Genomic DNA, 23,243 nt, shown 5'->3' with positions numbered 1-23,243 from the left:
CTACAATACCCTCCTAACTATTCTCCCCAATTTCACTGGGGGCAGCCCCCACTCCCAGCCCTCCCCCATCCTTCCACCACGAGCATAACTCAGATCTGTCACTCTGGGGCTTAAAACCCTCCAGGGGCATCCAGTGGCCCTTGAAATACCAGCCTCCACCAGGGCCTCCAGGCCTCCCTGCCCCTGCAGGGACTGGGGCTGCGCTGTCCTCTGGCCGACTCAGCGACACACCAGCTCCCAGCTCCTCCACGTCGGGGTGCTCACGGAGCTGGGGTGCTCACGTTAACTCCTCCGCATCCTTGGAATGACCCTGATCTTTCTTACCCCAATTGGTAATGTTTGTGCGTGTGTTTGTTTAATAGCTATTGTCCCCCAGATTATGAGTTCCATGAGAGTGAAAACCATGTCTGTTTGGTTAGCCATTTTATCCCCCAGGGCCAAGCACTGAGTGGCATACAGTAGGCGCTCAACAGGGTCTGCTGAATTTTTATCTACATGCCTGAAGGAAGGAGGTTGGGTAACCTGCCCAAGGTCAAAGCGCGAGCTTCCCCGGACCCTCTTCCCGACCCCAGGGTGCGGCGGCCCTAAAGGTGTCTCCCAGGAAGTCAGGCCGAAACTCTAAGCAGAGAGTGGTAGAGGTGTTTCTGGGCTCCAAGTGGCTCAGGCATGGTTGGGGCGTGGGGGGTCATTTGTTTCAAAGTTCGAGGCAGCTCGCTAGAGGTCAGGGTCCGTTCCCACCGGCGGCTCGCGGAGGCGGCCCGAGAGCGCCGGCCAAAGCCTGCACTTCCCCGGAGGCCCGCGGGGGGCGGTGCGCCCGGGCCGGGGGCGGGCTCCGGCTGAGTCACGCCCCAGAGGGTGGTCGGGGCCTGGCGGCGGGCGCGGGAGCAGAGCGGCGGGAGCGGGAGCGGGAGCGGGAGCGCGCGGGCAGGTGAGGCGCGCCGGGCGGGCCGGGGCCCGGCAGCGGGCGCGGGGGCTGGGGAAACGCGGCGGCCGGCGTTGGGAGGTCGGAGCGTGGGAGGAGAGGCTCGGGAGGAGGCTCGCCGGGCTGCAGGGCGAGGGTCTGCGCCACCCACTTCCCCAAAAAAGAAACCAGGGAGGCTTACGTCCTGCGGAGGGCAGCCTTGGGCTTCTTTCCATGCCCTCCCTCACTTGGAAACTCTCCAACCCCCCACCCCCCCCATTCCCCGCTAAGTCTTTCCTAGTAAGGCGTGCACAGTCGAGTAAGAGCCGGGGAAAGTAGGGGAGACGGGCGGTGTAACCCCGATCCTGGGCGCGGGGGGTCCCAGGTAGGCTGCGGAGCGGCGGGCTCAAAGCTGCGCTCCCTCAGCGCACCTGCCTTGGGGTGAGGGGCCGAAGTCAGAAGGCAGGGCCCCAGGAGTAAAGTAATTAGGGTTACCGAGTGCCCATAGACCCCCGGGGTGCATTTAGGAGGTCTGCTCCCCGCCCACACAAGGCCCCTGGGTTCCGTGGGTCACGGTCCACGCCGCTGAACTAACTGAAAACCAGCACGGGGGACACTGCCCTGGAACTGCTTTTAGGGCTTTCCTTCCGGTCAACACCACCTTCTCCCCTTTAACAAGAGTCGCTTTGCTTCTTTAGATTTACTGGGAGGGTGGGGAGGCCAGAGATGGTTTGGGAACTGGAGGATCCTGCTCCTGGCAGAGGGTGAGACAGAGGGTCAGGCATGAGGTGCTTTCACCTTCCCTGGCTTTGCAGCCTATGCTCAAAGAAGGCGGGTAAGCGCAGTAGCAGAGGCCAGCCCAGGCTACTGGGACTTGTGGTTAGAGAGCCCACCTATCCTCACTCCAGCACCCAGAGGGGAGTCCTCCAAATAGTCCTGTGTGTAACCATGGATCCAGTGTACCCCCATTTCACAGAGAAGGAGACTGTGGCCCAGCCGGTGCTAGGGCTTGGCCAGGCCTGGCCCAGCGATTGCGTGGTGGAGCTGGGTGATCTTTGTCCACTTCAGGGCCAGCCTGGTCGCCTGGTGGTGAAAGAGGGAACCAGGGTTCAGGCACAGACAATGGACAGACCATGGGGGCCTTACGGGGACCTGAGAGTGATGGACAGTTTGCATGGGCCTAGGTTTTTGGAATAGGAGTTTTGTGACACCCAGATGTGCCTGTCTGCCCAAGAGCTGCCCTTTCCTGGGGCATGAAAGAGACAGTCTCCTTTCCAGAGTTTTGAGTCCCTTCCAGAAATGGGCTGTTTTGGGCTTACGTTCGGCATGTGTTCCCTGGGGGCTGCTGACAGAGGCCCACTCTCAACCCCGTGCGGGTCACTGAGTTCAGGGAGGGAGACCACCCGTCCTCTCCCTCCCCCGTGGAGAGGGGCCATGCATGGTGCTTTGAGTGGCACTCTAGTGGCCCTCTCCTCCAGGACGGCCGCTCTAGAACACGGCTGTTGAAAGAGCTCTTGTGGGAATCCACCCTTGGCAGTGACCGTTGACATGGAAAAAGCTACTTGTGCTATTTATAATCTCTGTGGAGCCATACTGGGTGCTGGCCTTACTCTGATCAGAGCCCGCGTGGTTCCGTCTGCTGGTCTTCTGAGGCATGGCCTCTCCCCAGCTTTGGAAACATTTAACTTCCTCGTTTTTTAGTAGATTCCTTGTTTGAATTGTTAGATCCTCTGTCATCTCAGCTCCATTTATTGTGACTTTGTCAAGGATCCTCCTGGAGTCAGGCTGAGTGAGTGTCCTTGGTAGAGAAACAGGTTTTACTGAGCAAATTAGAGTATAAACTAGATTGTGTGTGTGTGTGTGTATTGGGGAGGAGGGTAGCAAAGGTGAAATCATTTGGTTGTTGCTGGACAATTAGGGTTTGTTTTGTTCTCTCAAGCCAGGCAGAAAGGATAATAACCAAGATTCTCTAGGCTTCCTCCTTTGATTTGGATGTTCAGTTCAAAATCAGATGGTGGGTTTGGCAGTTCCTTAAAAAGTTAAACATAGACTTGTATGACCCAGCAATTCCACTCCTTGATATATACCCAAGAGAATCGAAAACACATGTTCACATTAAAAACTTTCATACAAATGTTCATAGGACTATTATATTCAGAATAGCCAAAAAGTGGAAACAACCCGAATATCCACCCCCTGATGATGGATAAACAAAATGTGGAAGATCCATACAAAGGAATATTTTGCAGCCATAAAAAGGGATGGAGTACTAATTCATGCTACAACATGAATGAAAGCATTATCCTATGAGAAAGAAGTCAGACACAAAAGGCTACCTATGTTGTAGGATTCCATTTACATGAAATACCTAGAAAAGGCAAATCCATAGAGACTGAAAGTAGCTGAGTGGTTGCCAGGGGCTGAATAGGCACAGGCAGGAATGGGGACTAATGACGACAGGGTTTCGTTTTGAGGTGATAAAAATGTTCTGGAATTAGATAGTGGTGATGGTTGTACAACTTTATGAATATACTAAAAACGGCTAAACTGTACATGTTGGTGAATTATTTGCTATATGAATTACATCTCAATTTAAAAAAATCATATGGTGGTGTTAGAGATAAATCTTCTGAAAGAAAATAAGGCTCACCCGATTGTGGAGAAGAAAAGAATTTATTCTCAATCTTGCAAGAAGGGGCGCACAACCAGAAAACGTGGCTGGCGCCCCAAACAAAGAGAAATGACACAATTTATACCCCTAAGCCTAGCACGCAAGCCCTTTCTCTGTTTCTCCATAGATTGGATACTTCAGAAGTTACAGCCTATCTGAGAAGATCTAACTTTCCTGCACAAAAGTTTGTGATTACCCACTTCCCCCATCACATTCCAACCATTTTAGTTTTTACCTGCTCCCCTTTGCCAAATAAGGAATGAAATTTAGTGCTGAATTGGTATTGACTTAGCTCTTTCTTGGGCATCTTTTTTACTGCCTATAGGACTGGCTTAAGCTGGTTTCCTTTGTTCCTGCTTAACCCAGGAGTGGGAGACTGGGGCAGTAGGCTGCCAGGTTACATTAATCAATATTTTCTTCCTTTATGTGAAAACTAACCTAATCTTTGTTTCTTAGAGTGGGAGCCTTGCCTTGTTTTTAAAGCTTTATTATTTCTGTTAAAATGGCATAGACTCCTTAAAAAAAACACCTCAGTACAAACAAGCTCAAATAAAAAAGTAGAAACATCCTAGTAGTGACTACTCTTAGCATTTTGGTTCAGAGCATAGATTGGGTCAGACTATTGAGGCCTCAACTTGGGCAAGTTACTGAACTTTCTAAAATAGGGAGAAAAGCCTGCATCTGTTAGAAGCAAAAACTACAGGGCCGCTAGCTATTGTTATGATCACATATATATGTGTGTATGTGTAGCAGGTGCACTTATCTCATTAAATAGCCCATAAGTGGAATGAACTTATCTGTAAAAATAAATCATCCAAGCTGTTAAAAAAAATCACCCACCCTTTAAAGATTAATAGCTGTAGAATATTGCTATGTATCTATATTGGTTAGTTTATCCTGTAGTTTCCCGTTGATGGACGTTGCAGTTATTTGCCCTATACTGCTGTGCTGTAACATATAATGGCACACATAGTTTCTGAACACAGGGATTGTACATCCATGACTTAAGCCTGCGGGTTGGGTTCTGGCAGGTGGGCCATGGCCAGCAGAGAGGGAGTCCAGCTGTCCCTGGGGGCGTGGGAGAGATGACGTGTCTGAGAGCATTGGGCAAGAGAGGCCGCTGAGGAAGAACTGCTGGCCTGCTCTTCCTCACGGAGTGTGTCATAGGTCAGTAGAGGAGAGCAAAGAGCAGATTCCGAGGAGACGACTTCAGGGGAATGGAGTGTAAATGGCCTCCCCCAGCTCTGCCTCAGTGGTGCCCCAGGTGGGCCTGGGTGTGTCCTCAGGCCTCATACCCAACCCCTGCGCCTCCAGGGGAGCAGGTGCCTTCAATGAGGCAGTGCCTGTTTGGGTGGGGGAAGGCTTTGGCCTTTGGGGAAGCCAGCGGATGATTCCAGGAAGCTGCAGAAGCAGGGGCTGGCTCCTGTCACCTGCCCTCCCCACCTTTCTGATACCTGTTCCCTGTATTCCCCTCACTCCCACCCCTCTTCCCGCTGGGCCTCTGGGCCTAAGCTGTCCCCTCTGCTATGAGAGCCCTGGCCTCTGCCCTTTTCCCAGGCTCTTGGGCAACCTCCCTGAGGCTCCCTGGGTGGTCTCGGGGGCCTAACCCACAGCAGAACCCGCCACGAGCTGTGTCCGCCCCTTTCAAGACCTGCACCCAGCTAGCCTGGAAGAGGGCCTCGCTGAGTGTTTTCCTGACCACTGGTTGCCAGCAGCCAGGGCAAAGCCTGGCATAGAGGGGCCCTGAAGAAGGGAGCAGGCGAGATGCACCCCTCCCGGGGCCTGCTTCCTAGGCCCTGCTCGGCTCCTGCTCTCCACTGTCCTGCCCTCTGACTGGGCCCCTGGGCCCTCTGGGGTCCTGGCCCCCAGGGGACACTCCTTTTGTCCCTTTTGGAAAGCTCAGTCTGGCAAACACCCAAGGTTCTCAGTTTGCTGGGAACTGGTCAGGCTGCCCCAGCCCACATTTGAGCATGCTCTGCGTGCCCTGGTCCTGCCCCCTCTGCAGAGCCCTGTCATCTCAGGGCTGCTCCCCATCTCAGGCCTCCAGCCAGAGCCTTGCCCCCACCCCCGACTCTGGAACCTGCACCATTGCCCACCTCTCCCCACCCTCCTTCTCACCAGCAGATATTGCTTCTGAGTCCTGGAGCAGTACTGTTCCTCCTCCCAGCAGACATTTCTTCCTTCTCCTTATCTCCTGGGGATAGCCCCCCTCCCCCCAGCAGGCTGAGTCTTGGTGGACATCTGCTGTCCCAGGAATGCTGCTGTGGGGATGACTTGTCTCTGAACCCCCTTCTCCTCCACCCCACTGCCAGGGCCTTAGTTCACAGCTCATTCTGTTTTGCAGAATGATTGCAATAACCTGCTAATTTTTTTTTCCTTTATTTTCTTTTAAATGTTACATTAAAAAAATATGAGGTCCCCATATACCCCCTACCCCACCCACGCCACCCCTCCCACATCAACATACTCTTCCATCATTGTGGCACATCCACTGCACCTGGCGAATACCTTCTGGAGAACCGCTATAGCGCATGGACAGTGGTCCACATTGTAGTCCAGATTCTCCCCCAGTCCACCCAGTGGGCCACGACAGGACATACAATGTTCAGCATCCGTCCCTGCAGTACCACCTAGGACAACTCCAACTCCTGAAAATGCCCCCACACCTTATCTCTTCTTCCCTCTCCTGACCATCAGCAGCCACCATGGCCACTCTCTCCACATCACTACTACAATTTCCCCTTACTAATCACAGTATTTCCCTAGCAGAACACCAGTAAGTCCACTCTAATCCATACTCTATTCCTCCATCTTGTGGACCTGGGATGGCTATGTCCAGTCCCCCTCTACATTAAGAGGGGGTTTAGATTCCACATGGATGATGGATGCACTTCTCCTGCTTGCACCTGTAGGCACTCTTGGCTCCCTGGTGTGGTGGTTGACCCTCTTCACCTCCCTGTCAGCTGGCCAGGGTAAGTCCAAGAAACCAGAGGGTAGGAGCTGCAAGTCTGCTGAGGTCCAGGGCCTGGCCGTCACATGGACAGTTCAGAGATTCAGGTCTCCTGAGTATACACCAACCCAAATGCCAACCACAGGTCCGGTAAAAGTAGCAGAAGAGACATGTGTAGCAAGGTTATATCTGAGTCCAATTCCATCACACTCAGGAACACAAAATCCAAAGTAGGCCAACTGATATGACCCTGAACTCCAGAGCCATCTGCCTTGACCATAAAACCTGTGGGTCGCTGCAGCCCTCAGGAGAACCAGCACCTGGGTTTCCATCTACCTTGGCTGTCTCTGGTACCCTGCTGAAGCATGCATAAGCATCACCCCCTGATGGCCTCCCGACTCTTTTTTGGAGACGCTTAGCCTTATAAACTCACTTGTCCTTTCCATTTCCCCCTTTTTATCCAAAGTCAAAATGCAGTTTTTAACACCTGATATTATATGTAGGCTGAGATATTCTGCTGGTCTGAGTTGACCTCTTTGTTCATAGTCTTTTTGTAGTTATATCATCAGCTGGTGCTTGGTAGTAATCCCTTGGTGCCAGGGAGGCTCATCCCCAGGAGTCATGTCCCACACTGGGGGGAAGGCAGTGCATCTACATGCTGAGTTTGGCTTAGAGAGTGGCCACATTTGAGCAACATGGAAGCTCTCAGGAGGTAACTCTTAGGCACCCCACAGCTATAGGTCTAGTTCATATTTCAATAACCTGCTAATTGATCTCCTTCAGTCTGGGGTTTGAACTGCTCACCTGTGGGCTGGGCAGAAGCTGGTTGCTGTATAAGCTAGTGCAGAGTTTCAGGAATTTCTTTAGGGGAGTGGGTGTAGCTCAGTGGTTGAGTGCCTGCTTCCCATGTACGAGGTCCTGGGTTCAATCCCCAGTACCTTCATACAAAAGAAAAAGAAAAAAAAATTTTTTTCGCTTCTTTAGATAGGGTGTTTGCGTGTCACTTCCCCACAGGTGTGCCCACCATTTCTTGTTACTGGCCACCTGCCCAGCTTCCCACATTCACATCCTCTTGGCCCTTTGAGTTTGCAGGCTGTGCCTTTATAAGGGCAGGGACAGGATCTGTCTGTCTGTCTGACCGCAGGGTTCAAAGAATAGGAGCCCAAGAACTGTATGTTGTGGAGTGAATGTAACTATCCTTTTCAAAAGTCTTTGATGAAATGTATTAAGTGAAAAAAAAAGTGCACAGCACTCTAATGTATACAAAAAATGTGATTATAGGCACACAGAATATCTCTGGAAGGGTTCATAGGAAGTTGGTAACAGTGGATGCCCCTGGAGAAGGGAACTGGGTAGTTGGGGGTTAGGGTGGAAAAGGAGTGGATACTCCTTTTCCTTCTGAATTTACTTCAATTTTTCTTGATTGAAATGTCACTAATAAAAGATTACATAATTTTAAAAGGTCAAGCCCTGGCGTCCGAGGCCCTTCTCCCCAGCCCCCACCTGCCTCTCTGGGCCCCCCTGACTCTGACATGGTCTCTCCTCCTTCCCGGCAGTGCCAGGTTCGAGATGGGGTCCCAGGTCTCGGTGGACATGGGCTCTGTGCACGTGGTGATCGTGGGCGGGGGCTTCGGCGGGATCACGGCCGCCAGCCAGCTCCAGGCACGGAACGTCCCCTTCACGCTGGTCGACTTGAAGGACTCCTTCCACCACAACACGGCTGCCCTCCGTGCCTCCGTGGAGAGCGGTAACGGTTCCCTTCCCGGGGCTTTCTCTGTGAGCTCCGTCTTGGTGGTGGCTGTGGGCGCGGCTTCAGGCTGGAGATGGTTTTCTCCACTTAGAGCACGGTGCCTACAGTTGGGCCATTAGACAACCCTGGAGACTTGCAAGGTCACTGGAGACTCTCAAGGTCACTGGCCTCAGAAAGTCCCCAGAAGTAGGTACTGTCAGGGACGGGAGGGCCCCCGGGTATCCTCACCCCGCTGTTTGCCAACGGTGCAGTTCAGGAAAGGTCCTGGCCTGTTCTCAATTCCGCTGGGCCACCCCAGCTCTGCACTATGGCTTCCATTACCCAGGGTTCGCCAAAAAGACGTTCATTTCCTACTCGGCGACCTTCAAGGACAACTTCCGGCAGGGCCTGGTGGTTGGAATAGACCTGAAGAATCAGACGGTGCTGCTGCAGGGTGGCGAGGTGAGTGTGTGGGGGTTTGGCCGGCCCACCTACTGCATCGGGAGTCCCCTGGAGGACGCGGCTGCTGGCTGTCCAGAGGTCGTCATCTGTATCCCCCACACCCTGGCCTGGTGCTGGGCAGAGAGCAGATTCTTCATGAATATGGGCCTGACCGTGGCAAGCACAAGAAGATGGTGACAGCTATTTCTTTCTTTCTTTTATTTTTTTTGAGGTGCAAGAGCTGGGGATTGAATCAGGGATCTCCCAAGTTGGCTATTTTTCCTTTGTTTGTGCATTGTTTTTTATTTTTGCCTTTAGGAGGCAGTGGGAACCGAACCAGGGACCTCTTGTGTGGGAAGCAGGCACTCAACTGCATGAGCCACACCCACTCCCCATATTTCTTGAGCCTTCCCTGTATACCACACACTGCCCTGAGGCTTTGCAGAAATCTCGGGTAATGCTCACTGGGACTCTTAGGGAGGTGGGGGCCCTTGTTTCTCAGGGCTCCTGCTGCAGACTGGGCAGCTTGGAACAACAGACTTTTATTCTGTTAGGATTGTGGAGGCCAGAAGTCCAAAGTCAAGGTGTGTACAGGGCCCTTCTCACCCCAAAGCTGCAGGGAAGAATCTCCCTCCTGACTTCTGGTGGCTTCTGGCACCCCCTGGCTCTTTCTGCCTCGGCCATCATGTGGCATTCTCCCTCTGTCTGGGTCCACATTTCCTCTTGTAAAGGCACCAATCAGAGTATGAGGAGGGCTCACGCCACTCCAGTGTGACCTCATTTCTAACTTAGCTGATTGCATCTGGAATGACCCAATTTCCAAACAGGGTCACCCTGAGGTATCAGGGATTAGGACTTCACCATATCTTTTGGCGGGACACAGTCAATCCCTAACCGTGGTTTAACCTCATTTTATAGAAAGGCTAAATGGCTTGCCTCACATTCCACACTGGTGAGAGACTAAGCCAAGATGTTTCCTCGACAGTCTCACCCCAAAGCCCCTTTGAAAGCCAGTGTCCTGGACCAGCCCGGGGGGCTCTCCTTGCTGTCTAGAATCGGTGGTGAGGCACAGAGCCAGCAGGTACCACCCCATGTCCCCTGCACCGGGAGGCCGTTGTAAGCAGAGGTGTGTCTTTCCCTGTGTTTGTACTCGCTGCCCCAGTGGAGCCCGGCTGGGTGTTAGAGCTGCGCTGCCTGGAGCGCCAACTCGTGCCCCATGCTGAGGGTCACCCCCAGGCCCAGCCCCTGACTCCGATACAGAGCTAAGGGGGTGTATTAGTCAGCCAAAGGGGTGCTGATGCAAAATACCAGAAATTGCTGGCTGTTATAAAGGGTGTTTATTTGGGGTAGGAGCTTACAGACACCAGGCTGTAAAGCATAAGTTACTTCCCTCACCAAAGTCTATTTTCACGTGTCGGAACAAGATGGCTGCCGACATCTGCCAGGGTTCAGGCTTCCTAGGTTCCTCTCTTCCAGGGTCTTGCTTCTCTCTGGGTTCAAGTTTCCTCTGTGTGCTTACTTCCTGTGGCTCCAGCTTAAGAGTTCAGCATCAAACTCCAACATCAACTCCAACATTAAGAACCCTCAACTCTGTCCTTTGCCATGTCTTTTATCTGTGAGTCCACACCCACCAAGGGGTAGGGACTCAACGCCCTATGATGTGACCCAATCAAAGCCCTAATCATAACGTAATCATGCCCAGGTACAGACCAGATTACAAACACAATCCAGTATCTATTTTTGGAATTCATAACCATATCAAACTGCTATAGGGGGATTGAAGAAAAGAGATCCGATCCCATTCTCTACCTTCAGAGAGCATTCATTTAGTGTGAATTAATTCTGGGGTTGGAGAATCTCTTGGTTGGAAAGATTACTGAGTCTCCCCGCCATGAGGTTTTGGGGCTGTGCTTCTCGAGCCCTGGAAGGGACCTTGATTGCATCTCAGGCCCCTAAGGGGGTGTGGGGCTGAGTGGGAACCAGGCCCCCCCTCCTGTCCCCTTTTCATCAGAACACGGCCAACTCTTTTGTTTGAGTGTCCGAACAAGATTTCCTTTATTTTTGGAGAGAGCGATGGAGGAAAAGGGTTCTTCTAAAATAAAATGCCTGGAGGCTTTGAACTAACATCATATGGGAGGCAAGACTCCTGCTTGCCTGCCTCACACCGTGGGGAGCTCACTCCTCCACTGTCTGTGGTCTCTCAGCAGGAAGCGCATCTGCTCCCTTAACCGTTCCCCCAGTTCTACTGCCATCCCTCTGCCTAACCAGTTTGGGGCTTTTATTCCCATCCGTCAGTATACCCGGAGGAGCCTTTTCCACCTGGTGCTCCTTGGCTGATGGGGGGTCCTGGTATTGGGTGCAGAGCCCAGGCCCCCTGCCCCATCCTGCACTCATCTTTCTTCTTGTTCCTCCTAGGCCCTGCCCTTCTCTCATCTTATCCTGGCCACGGGCAGCACTGGGCCCTTCCCGGGCAAGTTTACCCAGGCTTCCAGCCAGCAGTCCGCCATCCAGGCCTATGAGGACATGGTGAGGCAGGTGAGCTGGCCGGCTGGCCAGGGGTCAGAGAGGGCAGACCAGGCGGGACCCCTGCAAGAGCAGGGGTGCTGACACCGTGAGAGGCAGGCGGCTGTGGGGACGGCTGGGGGCAGCCAGGAGACTGCCTGGGAGGTGTTTGGGGCCGCCAGTACAGCGTGAAGTCAGACAGTTACTAGGAAGATGCTTTCCCACGAGACCTTTGGACCTGCCATGAAGTCTGGGAGTGAGCATCCCTAGATCGGCCCACTTTGCCGAGTGGTGGCCCACACTTGTCTCTTAGGGCTTTCCGTGCTCACGTCACCTCCCATTTGAACAGGGCTTTGTGCTTTCAGGAGCAGGCTATATCCACGATCTCAGGAGTCTTGGGAGGTGGGGACGACAGTGGGTGCTGTCACCACTTAACAGGTGGGGAAATGGAGACCCAGAGAGGGGTTCCAAGGTGAGTGCTGTTCAGTGAGGAAGGCCAGGTCTCTCTCTGCAAAGCTTCTGAGAAGCCTGTGGAACCGCCAGCTCAGTGACGAGCAGACATTAGTGTTGAGATTGGGAGCCCAGCTTTGGGGGTCATCTCGTTCGTAAGGTGGGTGGTAGTAATACTTGGCAAGGGGCTGTTGTGGGCTGCAAGTGAGAAAATTCAGGGGACGCTCACAGCACTGAGGAAGTACTCAAATTCATACCCTAGGTTCGGAAGGGGAGTTCTGCACTCACTGTTCTTTTTTGACCAAGGAACCCGCAGTAAAGGCTGAGCAAGGAAGCAGGGGGGTGATTTTTGGGTGTGTTTCACATTTTCTTTCCTAACAGGTCCAGAGCTCACAGCTCATTGTGGTGGTGGGAGGAGGCTCGGCAGGAGTGGAGATGGCAGCGGAGATTAAAACGGAATATCCAGAGAAAGAGGTGGGGCTATGGGCTGGGCCTTGGCTTTGAACTCTAAGGGGTTGTTTTCTTTCTGTTATCTTCACATTCTGCTGAACAGCAGAAACTTGCTCAGGGCCTGGGAGGCAGGAGATCTGATTACATCCTGGTGGGCCTGCGTTGCCCAGTTCACGCTCTCAATATTGGGGAATCTGGGAAGGTATGGTTCTGCCGGAGATTTTTCTGGGAGAGCCAGGACCCCACTGCACCATGAGAACTCCTGGAGAACCCAGCCGTTCTGGATGTGTCCTAGTGCGGAGAGGTCCTGCCCTGTGCGGTCCACACGGGAGGACCAAGCCCAAAGTGGGTACTCAGGCCCGCAGGCAGGCAGGCAGAACAGTGACGGATTCAGGCCTTTACCGTGTAAATTCAGAATCTGAACACCCCCTTTTGCTGACAGCTTGGCCAAAGACACATGACTTCATTTCAAAAATTGTTTTTGGTCTAGGGCAGGTTGTTTTCTTGTTTTTGTTTTGTTTGAGGCTTTGTTTTTTTGTTTTGTTTGTTTGAGCAGCTTTTTCTGTCTTTTTCTTCTATAGCCTCAGATGGTAAGTAACCTTTGCCCTGGCATGCCCCGCGCGAGAGGTTGGAGGCTCAGTGGTGGGGGCGCCGCACGGGCCTGCCTCGTTCCCTCGTGGGGCAGAGAACCTGCCTGGGATGGCGAGGGTGGAAGCAGAACCTGGCACGTTGCTAAAGGCTGGGCCAGGGCTGATGGCAGTAATTACAGGCTCGAGGCAAGAGTTTGCTCACAGCTGATGCGGCAGCAGCTTCTGAGAGCTACACGGAGCCTGTGGCTGGGTCTTTTTCCCCAGGGCTAGGCAGGTTGGTTTTGAAAAGAAAAATCAATGCAGACTAATTTAATGATATGGCTATTCCCTGGCAAATTGTTGGAGGTTATTATGAGTTATTAATTTTGATTTATGGCCGTAAAGACCAGGGTTAAGTAGTAAATAATTCCAAGTAACTCAGTATAATTTCCACTTGTTTATCATTTGTAGTCTAATGGGAATAGTAGCCACCCTTTACTGAGGCCTGAATCTGGGCTGAGCTATGTGCTTTATACATGTTTTCTCATTTCATCGTGACAAAGTTCCCAAGTGGGACTAGCAGCCCCATTTTACAGTGACTTAACTGAGGCTCCAGGAGGTGTCCAGGTGAGTTTCAGAGATGGGATTTCAGCCCAGCAGTCCGATTTCAAAGCCCAAGCTTTGGCCATCATTCCACCCTGCCTCCTGCTTCCCCCACTGACCCAGACACCAAGTAGTCAGGCCTGGAAGCACTGATTTCAGAACCAACCTTACTGTACGTGCCGGGCTGATTCGTAGTTATAGTGTCAGTGGTGTATATGTAAATTGAATCATTGTAAGTATCTGAGGATGCTTTGTCAATTATTTTCCAAGTGGCTGTAGGTGAGATGTCACTGGATTGTAGGTGCCTTGGTGGTCCTCTGTCCCAAGGGTGGCAGGGTAGAGCTGGAAGCCGTAGACTAGGAGCCGGGAGATGTGGGCTTGGGCCCAGCTCTCTGCTAATTGGCTCCGGCACTGGGCAGGTTACTTCTCTGGAGCCTCAGTTTCTTTGTCTGTAAACTGGAGTTGGGGGCGGGGCAGGAGAGACAGACCCATGGCTTTTTCAGTCTCTGTGTGTGAGCCGGAGACTCAGTGGCTCCTTCTCTGGCCCTGTGTTTGTCTCTGTCCCCAGGTCACCCTCATTCACTCCCGGGTGGCCCTCGCCGACCAGGAGCTCCTGTCTAGTGTCCGGCAGGAGGTGAAGGAGATCCTCCTCCGGAAGGGCGTGCAGCTGCTGCTCAGTATGTGCAATTTCACCTGCCTCCTTGCCCGGCCCCAGAACCCCTGGTCCCCCAGCTCCCCGGCTCAGTGAGGTTTGACCCTGAGGGGTGGGCGCTGCCGCCAGCTTGAGGGGTTTCCACTTTCACCCTGGGGTGAGCAGGAAGCACCTCAGAGACTGTCCCAGCACCAAGCCCCTAAGCCTTGCTGTCTGCCTGGAGGCTGTGTCTGTCCCCTGGGGAGGCCCTGGAATGCCCGGGGCTGTACAGGAGTTGCAGGTTTCGGTCGCAGCAATGTTCCGGTCCCTGCTTTGAAGGCAGTGTAGGTGGCCGGTCCATAGTGCTGTCTGCTGAAGGACGTTTAGAAATGATATTTATTTTGTCAGGGGCACAGCAACACACATCACAAACCGGTTGGCTTCATCAGCAGGAATTTATCGTCTCCTAGTTTTGGAGGCTGAACGCCCAGGCTCAGGGGGTCAGCAGGAGGGTGCTTTGTCTGGATGAAGTCCGCAGCGTTCTGGCGGCACCTTGCGGCAACCCGCGACACAGGCTCTGCCCCCGTTACGGGGCTGTCTCTCCCTGTCCCCCTGCTGTGTCCAATTTTCCTCTGCTTATAGGGATTCTACTCATACTGGATTAAGGCCCACCCTCTTCAGTTTGGCTTTACCTTTAATCACTTCTTCGGAGAATCCTATTACAGATGGGTTTACGCCCACAGCACTGGGGTTAGAGCCTGAAGATGTCTTTGTGGAAGGCATGATGCAACCCTAACAGCACCTGCGGGATTTGACCTGGATGATGTCTCTGTGGTCGAGGGAATAGATTTGTTGTTTGTATTTTGAGGATGGTAAGGAGTATGGCTTTTGTCCAGAGCAGGAGGGAAGAGAACCTTCTAGCATTTTGGAGAGTGCGGCTCTTATCCCAGTGGTGTGGCCACACACTTCCCCGCCCCGGGCTTCAGCCCCTCGCCTCTAACAGGGTTTAGGTGTGTGGTCGCACGTCCTCCGTTTCACACTTAGTTCTGCAGGACTGTCTCACGTTCACTTTCAGGCAGTGAGTATTATAAGCTGGCTTCTCCGGCTTTTCTTGCTTCCACCTTCCTCAGTGGTGTCACTGGAGGGCTCGTCCTGCCTGGTTAGGATGGTGTAGATGTCATTCAGAGAAGTGCATCTGAGGTCTTCCGCGGAATAGCTTTTCCCAGAATTTCTTGGGAAACTCAGCTCACTTCCCCAAATTGTTCTTGGAACTTGCCTCCACTTGGATCCCTTGGGGGCAGATGTCCAGCATGTGCTCCTTGTGGCAGTAGAGTGGCCTGGCGGCTGGGCCTGGTGGGAAGATGGGAGGGGAGTCAGTGGTCCAGTGGGGCATCGCTGTCCAGGCCCCTCCCAGGACCTCACGCTTGGGCCCCGGCCTCTACAAAGTGCCCATCCGCCGCCAGCTCCTAGTCACAAACTCCCTTGCTCTGTGTGACAGGCGAGCGGGTGAGCAACCTGGAGGGGCTGCCTCTCAATGAATATCGAGAGTCCATCAAAGTGCAGACAGACAAAGGCACGGAGGTGGCCGCCAACCTGGTCATTCTCTGCAGCGGCATCAAGATCAACAGCTCTGCCTACCGCAGTGCGTTCGGTAAGCCGGAGGCCAGTGTCGGTGAGCCTTGGCATCCCTCCCCGGCTGTCCTCACTGTCCTGCAGAGCGTGCGGTACCCCGGCCGGGGATCACCGCCTCCCTGCCTTTCCCCCATTCAGCCCAGCAGCGTATTTGGGCTCTTCTGAATGGCGACATCAACTGTAAATTCAGGTTAGGTCCATTCTTGCTGTGCTTTCCTTAGCTGTGTCGATGGCTTTGTCCAAGGTAGCCAGCATGACCAGTTTTCCAAAATTAGGAGCTGGTAAGGGATTTCAGAAAGACAAAGATCCGTTTTCTGTTATTTTCCTTCTTACGTGGATGCGGAGGAAGTTCTGGGTACAGGCCTGCTTTTCTCTAGTCCACGGGTACTGCTCTCCCCAAACCCTGACCCACACAGTGGCCACTTGGGCTTGGAGTGAGTGTCTGGGCAGCCATATGGCCTCGTGTTCATTAACTCCATGCTCAACTATTTAGCTAACTGGAGGCGGAGGGAGAGGGGCTCATGTTTTTAGGCTTCCCTGGATGAGCCGGAGTCTCTGGCTCCTTCTCAGATTCCCTGGCTGCTTTGTGTTCCAGGTCCCCAGCATTTACTCCTTCCCTGGCAAGGAGCTCCTGCCTTGTGTCTGGCAGGAAGTACTTATCCAATCCCAGAAGACAAAGCTACCCTGGCTGTGGGGGTGGGGATGGAGGGCTCGTAATGGACAGAGATCCCAGAATTTCATGCCCAATTGTCCTAATTTTGTATTTTCAAAGATATGGTATTTTAAGTCTCTTAAAGAAACAGTTCACCCTTAATCAAAACCCTGTGTTTGTTTTAAAAGTCCAGCCCATGTTCAAAAGGAAATGAAGACTTGGCTAATCAAGGTAACTTGTAAAGAGATCTGTGCCTCTCAGAACGATGCCTGCTCTTTTCTTGCCCAGTTCCCACACTGGCGCCAGTAGCCCTGCCTTTGCAGGGAGTTCTGCGACAGGGACCTCAGGGAGAAATAACTTAGGGGGGAGGTTTGCCTCTTGAGGCTGCACCTTCGGGGTGACTTCACCTCCTGGTGGCCAGTTATACTGGTGACTGGGGGTTCTTGGTTTTGGCGTCTCTTTTGCCCGGCAGAGAGTAGACTGGCCAGCAACGGCGCCCTGAGGGTGAACGAGTACCTGCAGGTGGAGGGCTGCAGCAACGTCTATGCCATCGGCGACTGCGCCGATGTGAGGGAGCCCAAGATGGCCTATCACGCCGGCCTCCACGCCAACGTCGCTGTGACCAACATCATCAACTCCGTGAAACAGACGCCCCTCAAGGACTACAAGCCAGGTAAGGGAAGCCCTGCACGCCTCGCAGCGTTAAGAGGGTTTGTGCTTAGACGTGCCGCAACCTGCCCACCAGAACAAACTCCGAAAGCACGTGACAGAAGCAGCCCCCAGAGCTCTTCAAAAATAAATCAGGAGAATGGGCGCAGCTCCGTGGTTGAGTGCCTGCTTCACACGAACAAGGTCCCAGGTTCTATCCCCAGTAACCCCTAAAAAAAAAAATCAGGAAAGTAGGTTCAGCTCTGTGGTTAAGCACCTGCTTTGCATGTATGTGGTCCTGGGTTCAATCCCGGTTCCTCCGGGAAACAAAAAAAAATCAGGGACTTGTCTCCTTCCTAAAAGCCTTATGCATTTTCCTGCCCTGAAACTAAAGACCCCTGGTGAACTGCAGGCCCGGGAAGGCTCAGCACGGTTTCAGTTGATGCGCGTCTCTTCCCTACAGGTGCACTGACGTTCCTCCTGGCCATGGGGAGAAACGATGGCGTGGGCCAGATCAGTGGCTACTACGTGGGTCGGCTCATGGTCCGGCTGGCCAAGAGCCGGGACCTGTTTGTCTCCACGAGCTGGAAAACCATGAGGCAGTCTCCACCCTGAAGGGGAGGCCGGGCGTGGCATTGAGGTACCGGCGGGTGGCGAATGGACGGCTGGGCCTATGGCAAGCGCCAGAGGCAAAAGCTTTTTGCCCTGAGTTAGATGTCAGTGGGGTATGAGTGACTGGAAACACAACTTGTGTAGAACCAACTTTAAAAATGGGGAGAGAGAAGCTTTAAAGGAAGATACCGCAGGAGGACTCTTTCTGGGCTTGGAAAGGTCTGCTTACTGCCGTGCTGGCTGATGGGCTCGTGTGGTCTTGGGGAGGACAGGCCGGCTGTCTCTACCGCAGGCTCCTGTGTGTGTGTGGGTTTTGGGGGGCCATTCAGAGCTCTGAGTAGGGAAAGGAGAAAGCCGGGTCTCTTGGAGGCTACCCTCAGTAAGGGCAGGAAGGAGAGCCCGCATGGGGAAACCAGCTAAGGGGAGCTGGGGTGGAGAGGCAGCCTGCACCCCTACTTCTGCCATCACGTCAGAACATGGGGGCTTAGACTTCTCGCGACATCCAAGTGAAACGGGCGGCTAATAGGAGCCTCCTTTTAAACTGCCCCTGACTTATAGTTAGTCCTTATAGTCTTGAATCTTAATGACACTTCCTCTATGTCCATTCTAAATTCTGAGTATACACCATAGGTTACATTTAAGAAGACAAAATTTCTCTCCTGGTTAATCTGTCCTCACAGACTGTTTTTACAAGGCTCACAGCTTTTTACAAAGCTCAGACTGTTGGCCCCAGGAGGCGCTGCAGGAAGGGCAGCCGAGCTAAACTGAACCTTCTGTGGGTTGCGCTCTGGTTAAAATTCAGGGAGCAGGGGGCATTCAGCAGATGGAGCCCTGCGTTTCCAGGTTGCAGGCATGGGCAGCTGAACTCCAGCTGGATGCCAGCAGGGCCTGCGGGAACCTTGGCAGGTTTGAGCTTCCGGTTTCCTGGTCAACCCCAGTGGCATTTCTCTGGAAGCCCAGGTACTTGGCAATAACACTTGTCACTGACTATGGCTCCATATTGCGGAGAAAACTTTTGCTCATCGGTCTTTTTTTTTTTTTTTTTAAACCAAATGGAAAGTTAATCATGAGATGAAGAGTAAATTGCAAATGACTCAAATTTAAAATAAGGAGGCTCCTATTTTGGACTGCATAGGTTAAATTTCTGTAGCAGAAGTGGTTGATGAGTTCATCCAAATATATTCAGGCCCTGACTCTTCTCTGCCTGTCCCTCCCTGCTCACTTTTGACGGTGGCCTCTGGGTACTTGGCCAGAGTCCTTACAATACCAGCTCTGGGGTTCTCAGCTTGTCCCCCTTTGGGCCTGGCCCAGGCTCTGTTCCACTTTCTTGCCAAGGCCTAAGCAAGATTTGCATGTCTCTCCTGAAGGTTGGCTGCCCCTCCCCGCGGCAGGCAGGAGAGCCAGTGCTGATCGAGGCTTTGTCTGGCGCCCACGGACGATCACCAGCCAGCTGCAACCTTCCGGAAGCAGGACCTGCTGCTGGACAAGCACAGGCCGTTACGTGCTGTCTGACCCGAGGCCTAGCACGAGAGGGGTCTCAGCCCGTTAGTGACGAGCCTTGCTCCATTCTGACATGTCTAGCACTTTCTACCTATTGGAACAGTTTTCTAAACTGAGGAAAACGTTTGTTGCAATAAAAGAATATGTTGTAAGAAAGACACTGGATCCTTTTTTTCCTTTCATTTTCTTTAAAAAACAAAACAAAACAAAAGCCTGAAGCAAAAACTTTAGGAGTAGTTACAGATAGTATTGGGAATTGGGGGCACTAAAACAGAAGAGGAAAGCACCAGTGAAATGTCTTCCAATTTTCTCTCCATCATGGAATACAGACAACAAACAAAACCCAAGTCACTTTTATGCCCTTGGAAAAAGGAGGAACAAAAGATTGTAAGAATTTTGAAAGGATTTTTGTGTGTGGGTGCGTGTGTAAAAGTCAATGCTATAAATCTAAAACGAGGTCTGTTTTCTTAAAAAGTTCTAAAACAACAGGAAGAAAACACATGGAAAGAAACCCCTGTGGAGACCTGGTTAATTACAGGCTGAGGCTCTTTAAGAGAATATAAAAGGCGGGGGCTCCGTGGCAGGGGTGGGCTGCCCCTGCCGCCTCCGCAGCCCCACAGACCAGCTTCCCTGCGCGGCCACCCTCCGCCCCCTGCTGGCCGGCACCCTTCCTCTCTCCTGGTAAAGACTAAAACCCCACTCCGGTGACTGGTAATCCTCTCGGGTTCCTGCCGAAGAAGGCAGCGGCCGCCCCGGGGGGCTACTTGGTGTCGAGCTTGGCCATCTCCTGCACGTAGATGCCGATGCTCTCGCTGTCGAAGAGCAGGAAGTAAACGTTCTTCAGCGAGGACCCGCTGGAGTCGTCGAAGTGCGCAGAGATGGCCTTCAGGGTGACCTGGGCCGCCGTCTGTTTGGGAAAGCAGTTTCTGGCAAAAAGGAAAAGACACTTGAGCAGACCTCATTTTGGCCACTGGGGCCCGTGGGAATAACTCCTGGACCCCGGTGTTGGCACCTGGCCAAACCCGGTGCTTGTCCACGTCTCATCTCTGACCAGATCAGAGTGACAGCCTGGGAGGGGGGCGGGCAGGGGGCGGTATCCCCCTCTACAGGTGTCCAAGCTGACTCAGAGACCCAGCCATTTTAGCCACGGGCCCACAGCTAAAATGTAGGTGAGCGGAGCCCGTCACCTGCTTTAAAAATGCTAGTAATTCAGCATTTAAAATGCCTGGCAAATGTAGGCTTTATTAGTTCCCTCAAAACTGGTTCACGTGCCACCCAGATCATTATTAAATGGCAAAGACGTATGCTCAAAAGCTAGTCTCCCTAATTCCTTTCCATGTATTCATGCCTCTCGCCCATTCGTCCACACCAATGTAACTGCAGCAGCGGTGACTCTAGCAGGGCCCCCAGCGCCTGGGACCTCGGCAGTGCTGCCTGCCAGCCTGGGCCGTGGCTTTGGCCTCTGGGGACAAGGCCCCCCAAGTGGTCATTTGGGGTCAGCCATCGAGCCTCCTTGGTGGATCCAGGACAGCCTGCTTGGGATAAAATCTTCTCGCTCGCATGTGGTGTTCCAGAAGCCAGAACAGCCCTGCTTGTGGTCCCAGCTGTACAAAGAATTCAGCCCCAGTGCCCGGGGGTCCGGGCGGTGGAGACCAGTGCTGCTTGCCTAGGCCGAGATGGGATTACAGCAGGAACCCGTGCCTCCTGGCTTCCCTCTTCCCTCTTAGCCTTCTCATGACTTGGCTACAAATAGAACATCTCTATAAACTAAATCGTATCTCTTGCAAGATGGGAGAGTTTCAAAATTAAAGCAATAAATTGCTTCAGCTATGAGCTGAAGGGAGAGTTTAGGCTGCGAGTGAGAACAGATGTACTCATTATTCACCCAGGACGGCTCCTGTGCGCAATTGGGGTCTGACAATTAACCCTAATATTCTGTCCCTCCCCGCTGCTTTCAGCAAGGCGTGGGTGAGAGCATTCTACTTCTCTGTGAGTGTCTGTCAAAGTCCCTTCCCGAGCCTCCGCCTCCTGGTGCTCCTGTCCTCAAAGCAGTGCAGGAATCGCCTGGGGACTGGATTCCGGGCAGGCGCTGGGGCCTGGAATGCCGCATCCCAGCAAGCTCTCAGGTGATGTCGCTGCGGCGGGCCCACAGGGTACATGCCGAGCAGCGAGGCCCTGGAGCTGGGGTTTTCTGCTCCTGTGGTCGAGACATGGCTTTGGAAGCGGAAGCGGCAGACGCTCAAGATGACGTGCCGCCTTGCCTCCGACCGTTCTGGGCCTCCCATTCCTCACCCAAAGCTGGCCTTTCTACCCGGCTCTGTCAAGGAGGCAGAGGAGCTGGCCCAGCCACGGGAGACCTGTGGGCCCCATTTCTCTGTTTTGTTTCTTTTTTCCCCTGTCTGGTTGCCATCATCATCTTTTTGGTGTGATGCTTCCCCACGTGGGGGCCCGCGCCTCTCGGCGCCGTGCAGGTCTGGGACGACTTTTTTCTTTTTTTTTTTTTACCAGGAGGTCCCAGGGAGCAAACCCGGGTCCTCCAGATGGTAAACGGAAGCTCAGTTGCTTGAGCCGCAGCCGTTTCCCTCTGGGTGTGCTGAAGGATAGAAATGGGGTCTTTTGTGATCGCCCATGTCAACAAGCCTGCTGCCCTGGCAGCAGCGGTCACGCCTCCTGGAATGCCCAGGCAGGAAGTTAGTAAGTGGTGGGCGCAGCTGGCTCCCAGGGGAAAAAAAAGGCTGGAAGAGTGAACTCAGGAGAAGCACCTCTTACCTGCCGCTGGGGAAAGGTGGGAACGCGACGGACTTTAGCTTCTTGTCCTCGGCTGCCGAGAGGCAGTTTTTGATGGTCTCTTCGAGCTGTTCTTCGCACTTATCGGAGCCCCACTGAGGGATGTGACAGTGGATGACAAATTTGGCTGCTAGGCCGCTGGACTGGCTGACTGCGGCTGGGACATGGAGAGAAGAAGGCCAGAGGTTACTGCCTGAGCTTTCACCCAAGCCTGGGGTTGGGCCCAATCACGTAGCTTCCTTACACTGCAGAGATTTAGACTCCTCACAACCGGGGTTGGCTCACTACCTGCATCTGAAATATAATTCTGTTACCAGCTGAATGGTATTCTAAAATAGAACATGTAAAGTCTTTTAAATCAGAGGAGTATCTTCTAATGCAGTGTCAAGTCAATCAAGAAGAAACCATGCCTTCTCATCCCTGTGAAGCCCTGGATTAAAGCTAGATTTTGAATGTTGCATGTGGTAATACTTTAGCCTACTACTACAGCAACTGGGAATGGAAAACACAGCTTGTAGCTTGTAATGCTTTACAATGTTCTCTAGAAATGCCGAGGACAAGGGTCAAGGACACGCTAGGGTTGTGACACTGCCTTTTGGCACACAGCACTCGCAAAGAGAATGACTGGCGGCGTGGTCTTGTTGCAGTGCTGTCACCTGGTGCGTCACCTCCAGGCAGAAGGCCTGTGCTCTGAGGCTGCTGCTTCTGGAGTTGCAGGGAGAGCCCGGGGCTACACTCACTTGCCCCCCAGTGCAGGTTGTAGAAGCTTAATGTGAGACATCTTTGACGAGCTTCTGTGCTCTCTGACTGTATTTACAGGATGAATGAAAGACCTGCCTTTCCACTCACTTGCTCAGCCTGGAAACCCTCCCCTTCTTGCACCCTGGCAATGCCTCTGCTGCTGAAATATTAACAGTCTCTGGATCTACCCTCCTCCCTGCCAGCCACGGTCTGTGTGCCCTGCACTGCCATAGTCTAACACGTACTTGCATTTATTTATTTTCTTACATTTTAACATCCCTGATGTCAGGATGTGTCTAACAATCACTGTCAGCCTGGGCTGAAGCTGAGATCTTCCAGAGAGATTTTGTTTTTGCTCCTGAGTCACCTGGGGACACTACCAAACTGAGGTCACTTCCCACTCACTTCTCAGCCTGGAGCTGTTTTGGATCTCACCAGCACGGTAAACTGGATAAACTGGGCTGCAAATCTCCAGGAGTCCCCGCTTGTGGTTCAGATTCTCTAGTGAGGCTTTCCCTCTGTCCATGCAGTGAGACCTGCGAGTTTCTTGCTGTGGTGAGTTCACTTCCTGTTTGCTCGTAAAGGGAACACATCCCAACTCTGTGTGGCGTCTCCTACTGGACTCCCGCCTTGGCAATGGCTTCGTTCTTTGTGGTTCATATAGGGGCATATCTTACGTCTGATGGTGTTTTGAAGTTGGATGAAATACGGTATCACAACCTGATGGACTGTCTCCTTTTTGGTTGACCTCACCCGTCCCTCCTTGTCAGGGTG

At 52.9% G+C, this 23,243-nt stretch overlaps 2 protein-coding genes across 2 annotated transcripts in view; one reads left to right on the top strand and one right to left on the bottom strand.

Annotated features, from left to right (window-relative positions):
* Positions 1–846: 846 nt before the first annotated feature.
* On the top strand, positions 847–19,097 carry AIFM2 (AIF family member 2). The gene is made up of 10 exons (XM_004470553.4): positions 847–928; positions 8,079–8,269; positions 8,598–8,713; positions 11,108–11,227; positions 12,026–12,118; positions 13,835–13,943; positions 15,396–15,548; positions 16,654–16,854; positions 17,293–17,469; positions 18,809–19,097. The coding sequence occupies exons 2-9, from the start codon at positions 8,092–8,094 to the stop codon at positions 17,442–17,444; spliced, it is 1,122 nt and encodes a 373-aa protein (XP_004470610.1). The 5' UTR covers positions 847–928; positions 8,079–8,091; the 3' UTR covers positions 17,445–17,469; positions 18,809–19,097.
* Positions 19,098–19,106: 9 nt separating this feature from the next.
* The window catches only part of MACROH2A2 (macroH2A.2 histone), a 43,933-nt gene continuing 39,796 nt past the window's right edge, over positions 19,107–23,243 (bottom strand). The window contains exons 8-9 of the mRNA XM_004470552.5: positions 21,711–21,885; positions 19,107–19,867 (exon numbers count right to left, since the gene is read on the bottom strand). Of these exons, the coding sequence (XP_004470609.1) occupies positions 19,702–19,867; positions 21,711–21,885 (341 nt within the window). The 3' untranslated portion in view covers positions 19,107–19,701. The remainder of the gene's footprint in view (positions 19,868–21,710; positions 21,886–23,243) is intronic.

Source organism: Dasypus novemcinctus, chromosome 6 (assembly GCF_030445035.2).
Source record: "Dasypus novemcinctus isolate mDasNov1 chromosome 6, mDasNov1.1.hap2, whole genome shotgun sequence".
In the NCBI taxonomy this organism is placed as follows: domain Eukaryota; kingdom Metazoa; phylum Chordata; class Mammalia; order Cingulata; family Dasypodidae; genus Dasypus; species Dasypus novemcinctus.
Note: the sequence above shows the minus strand (reverse complement) of the source record. Positions and strands in the feature narration are given on the sequence as shown.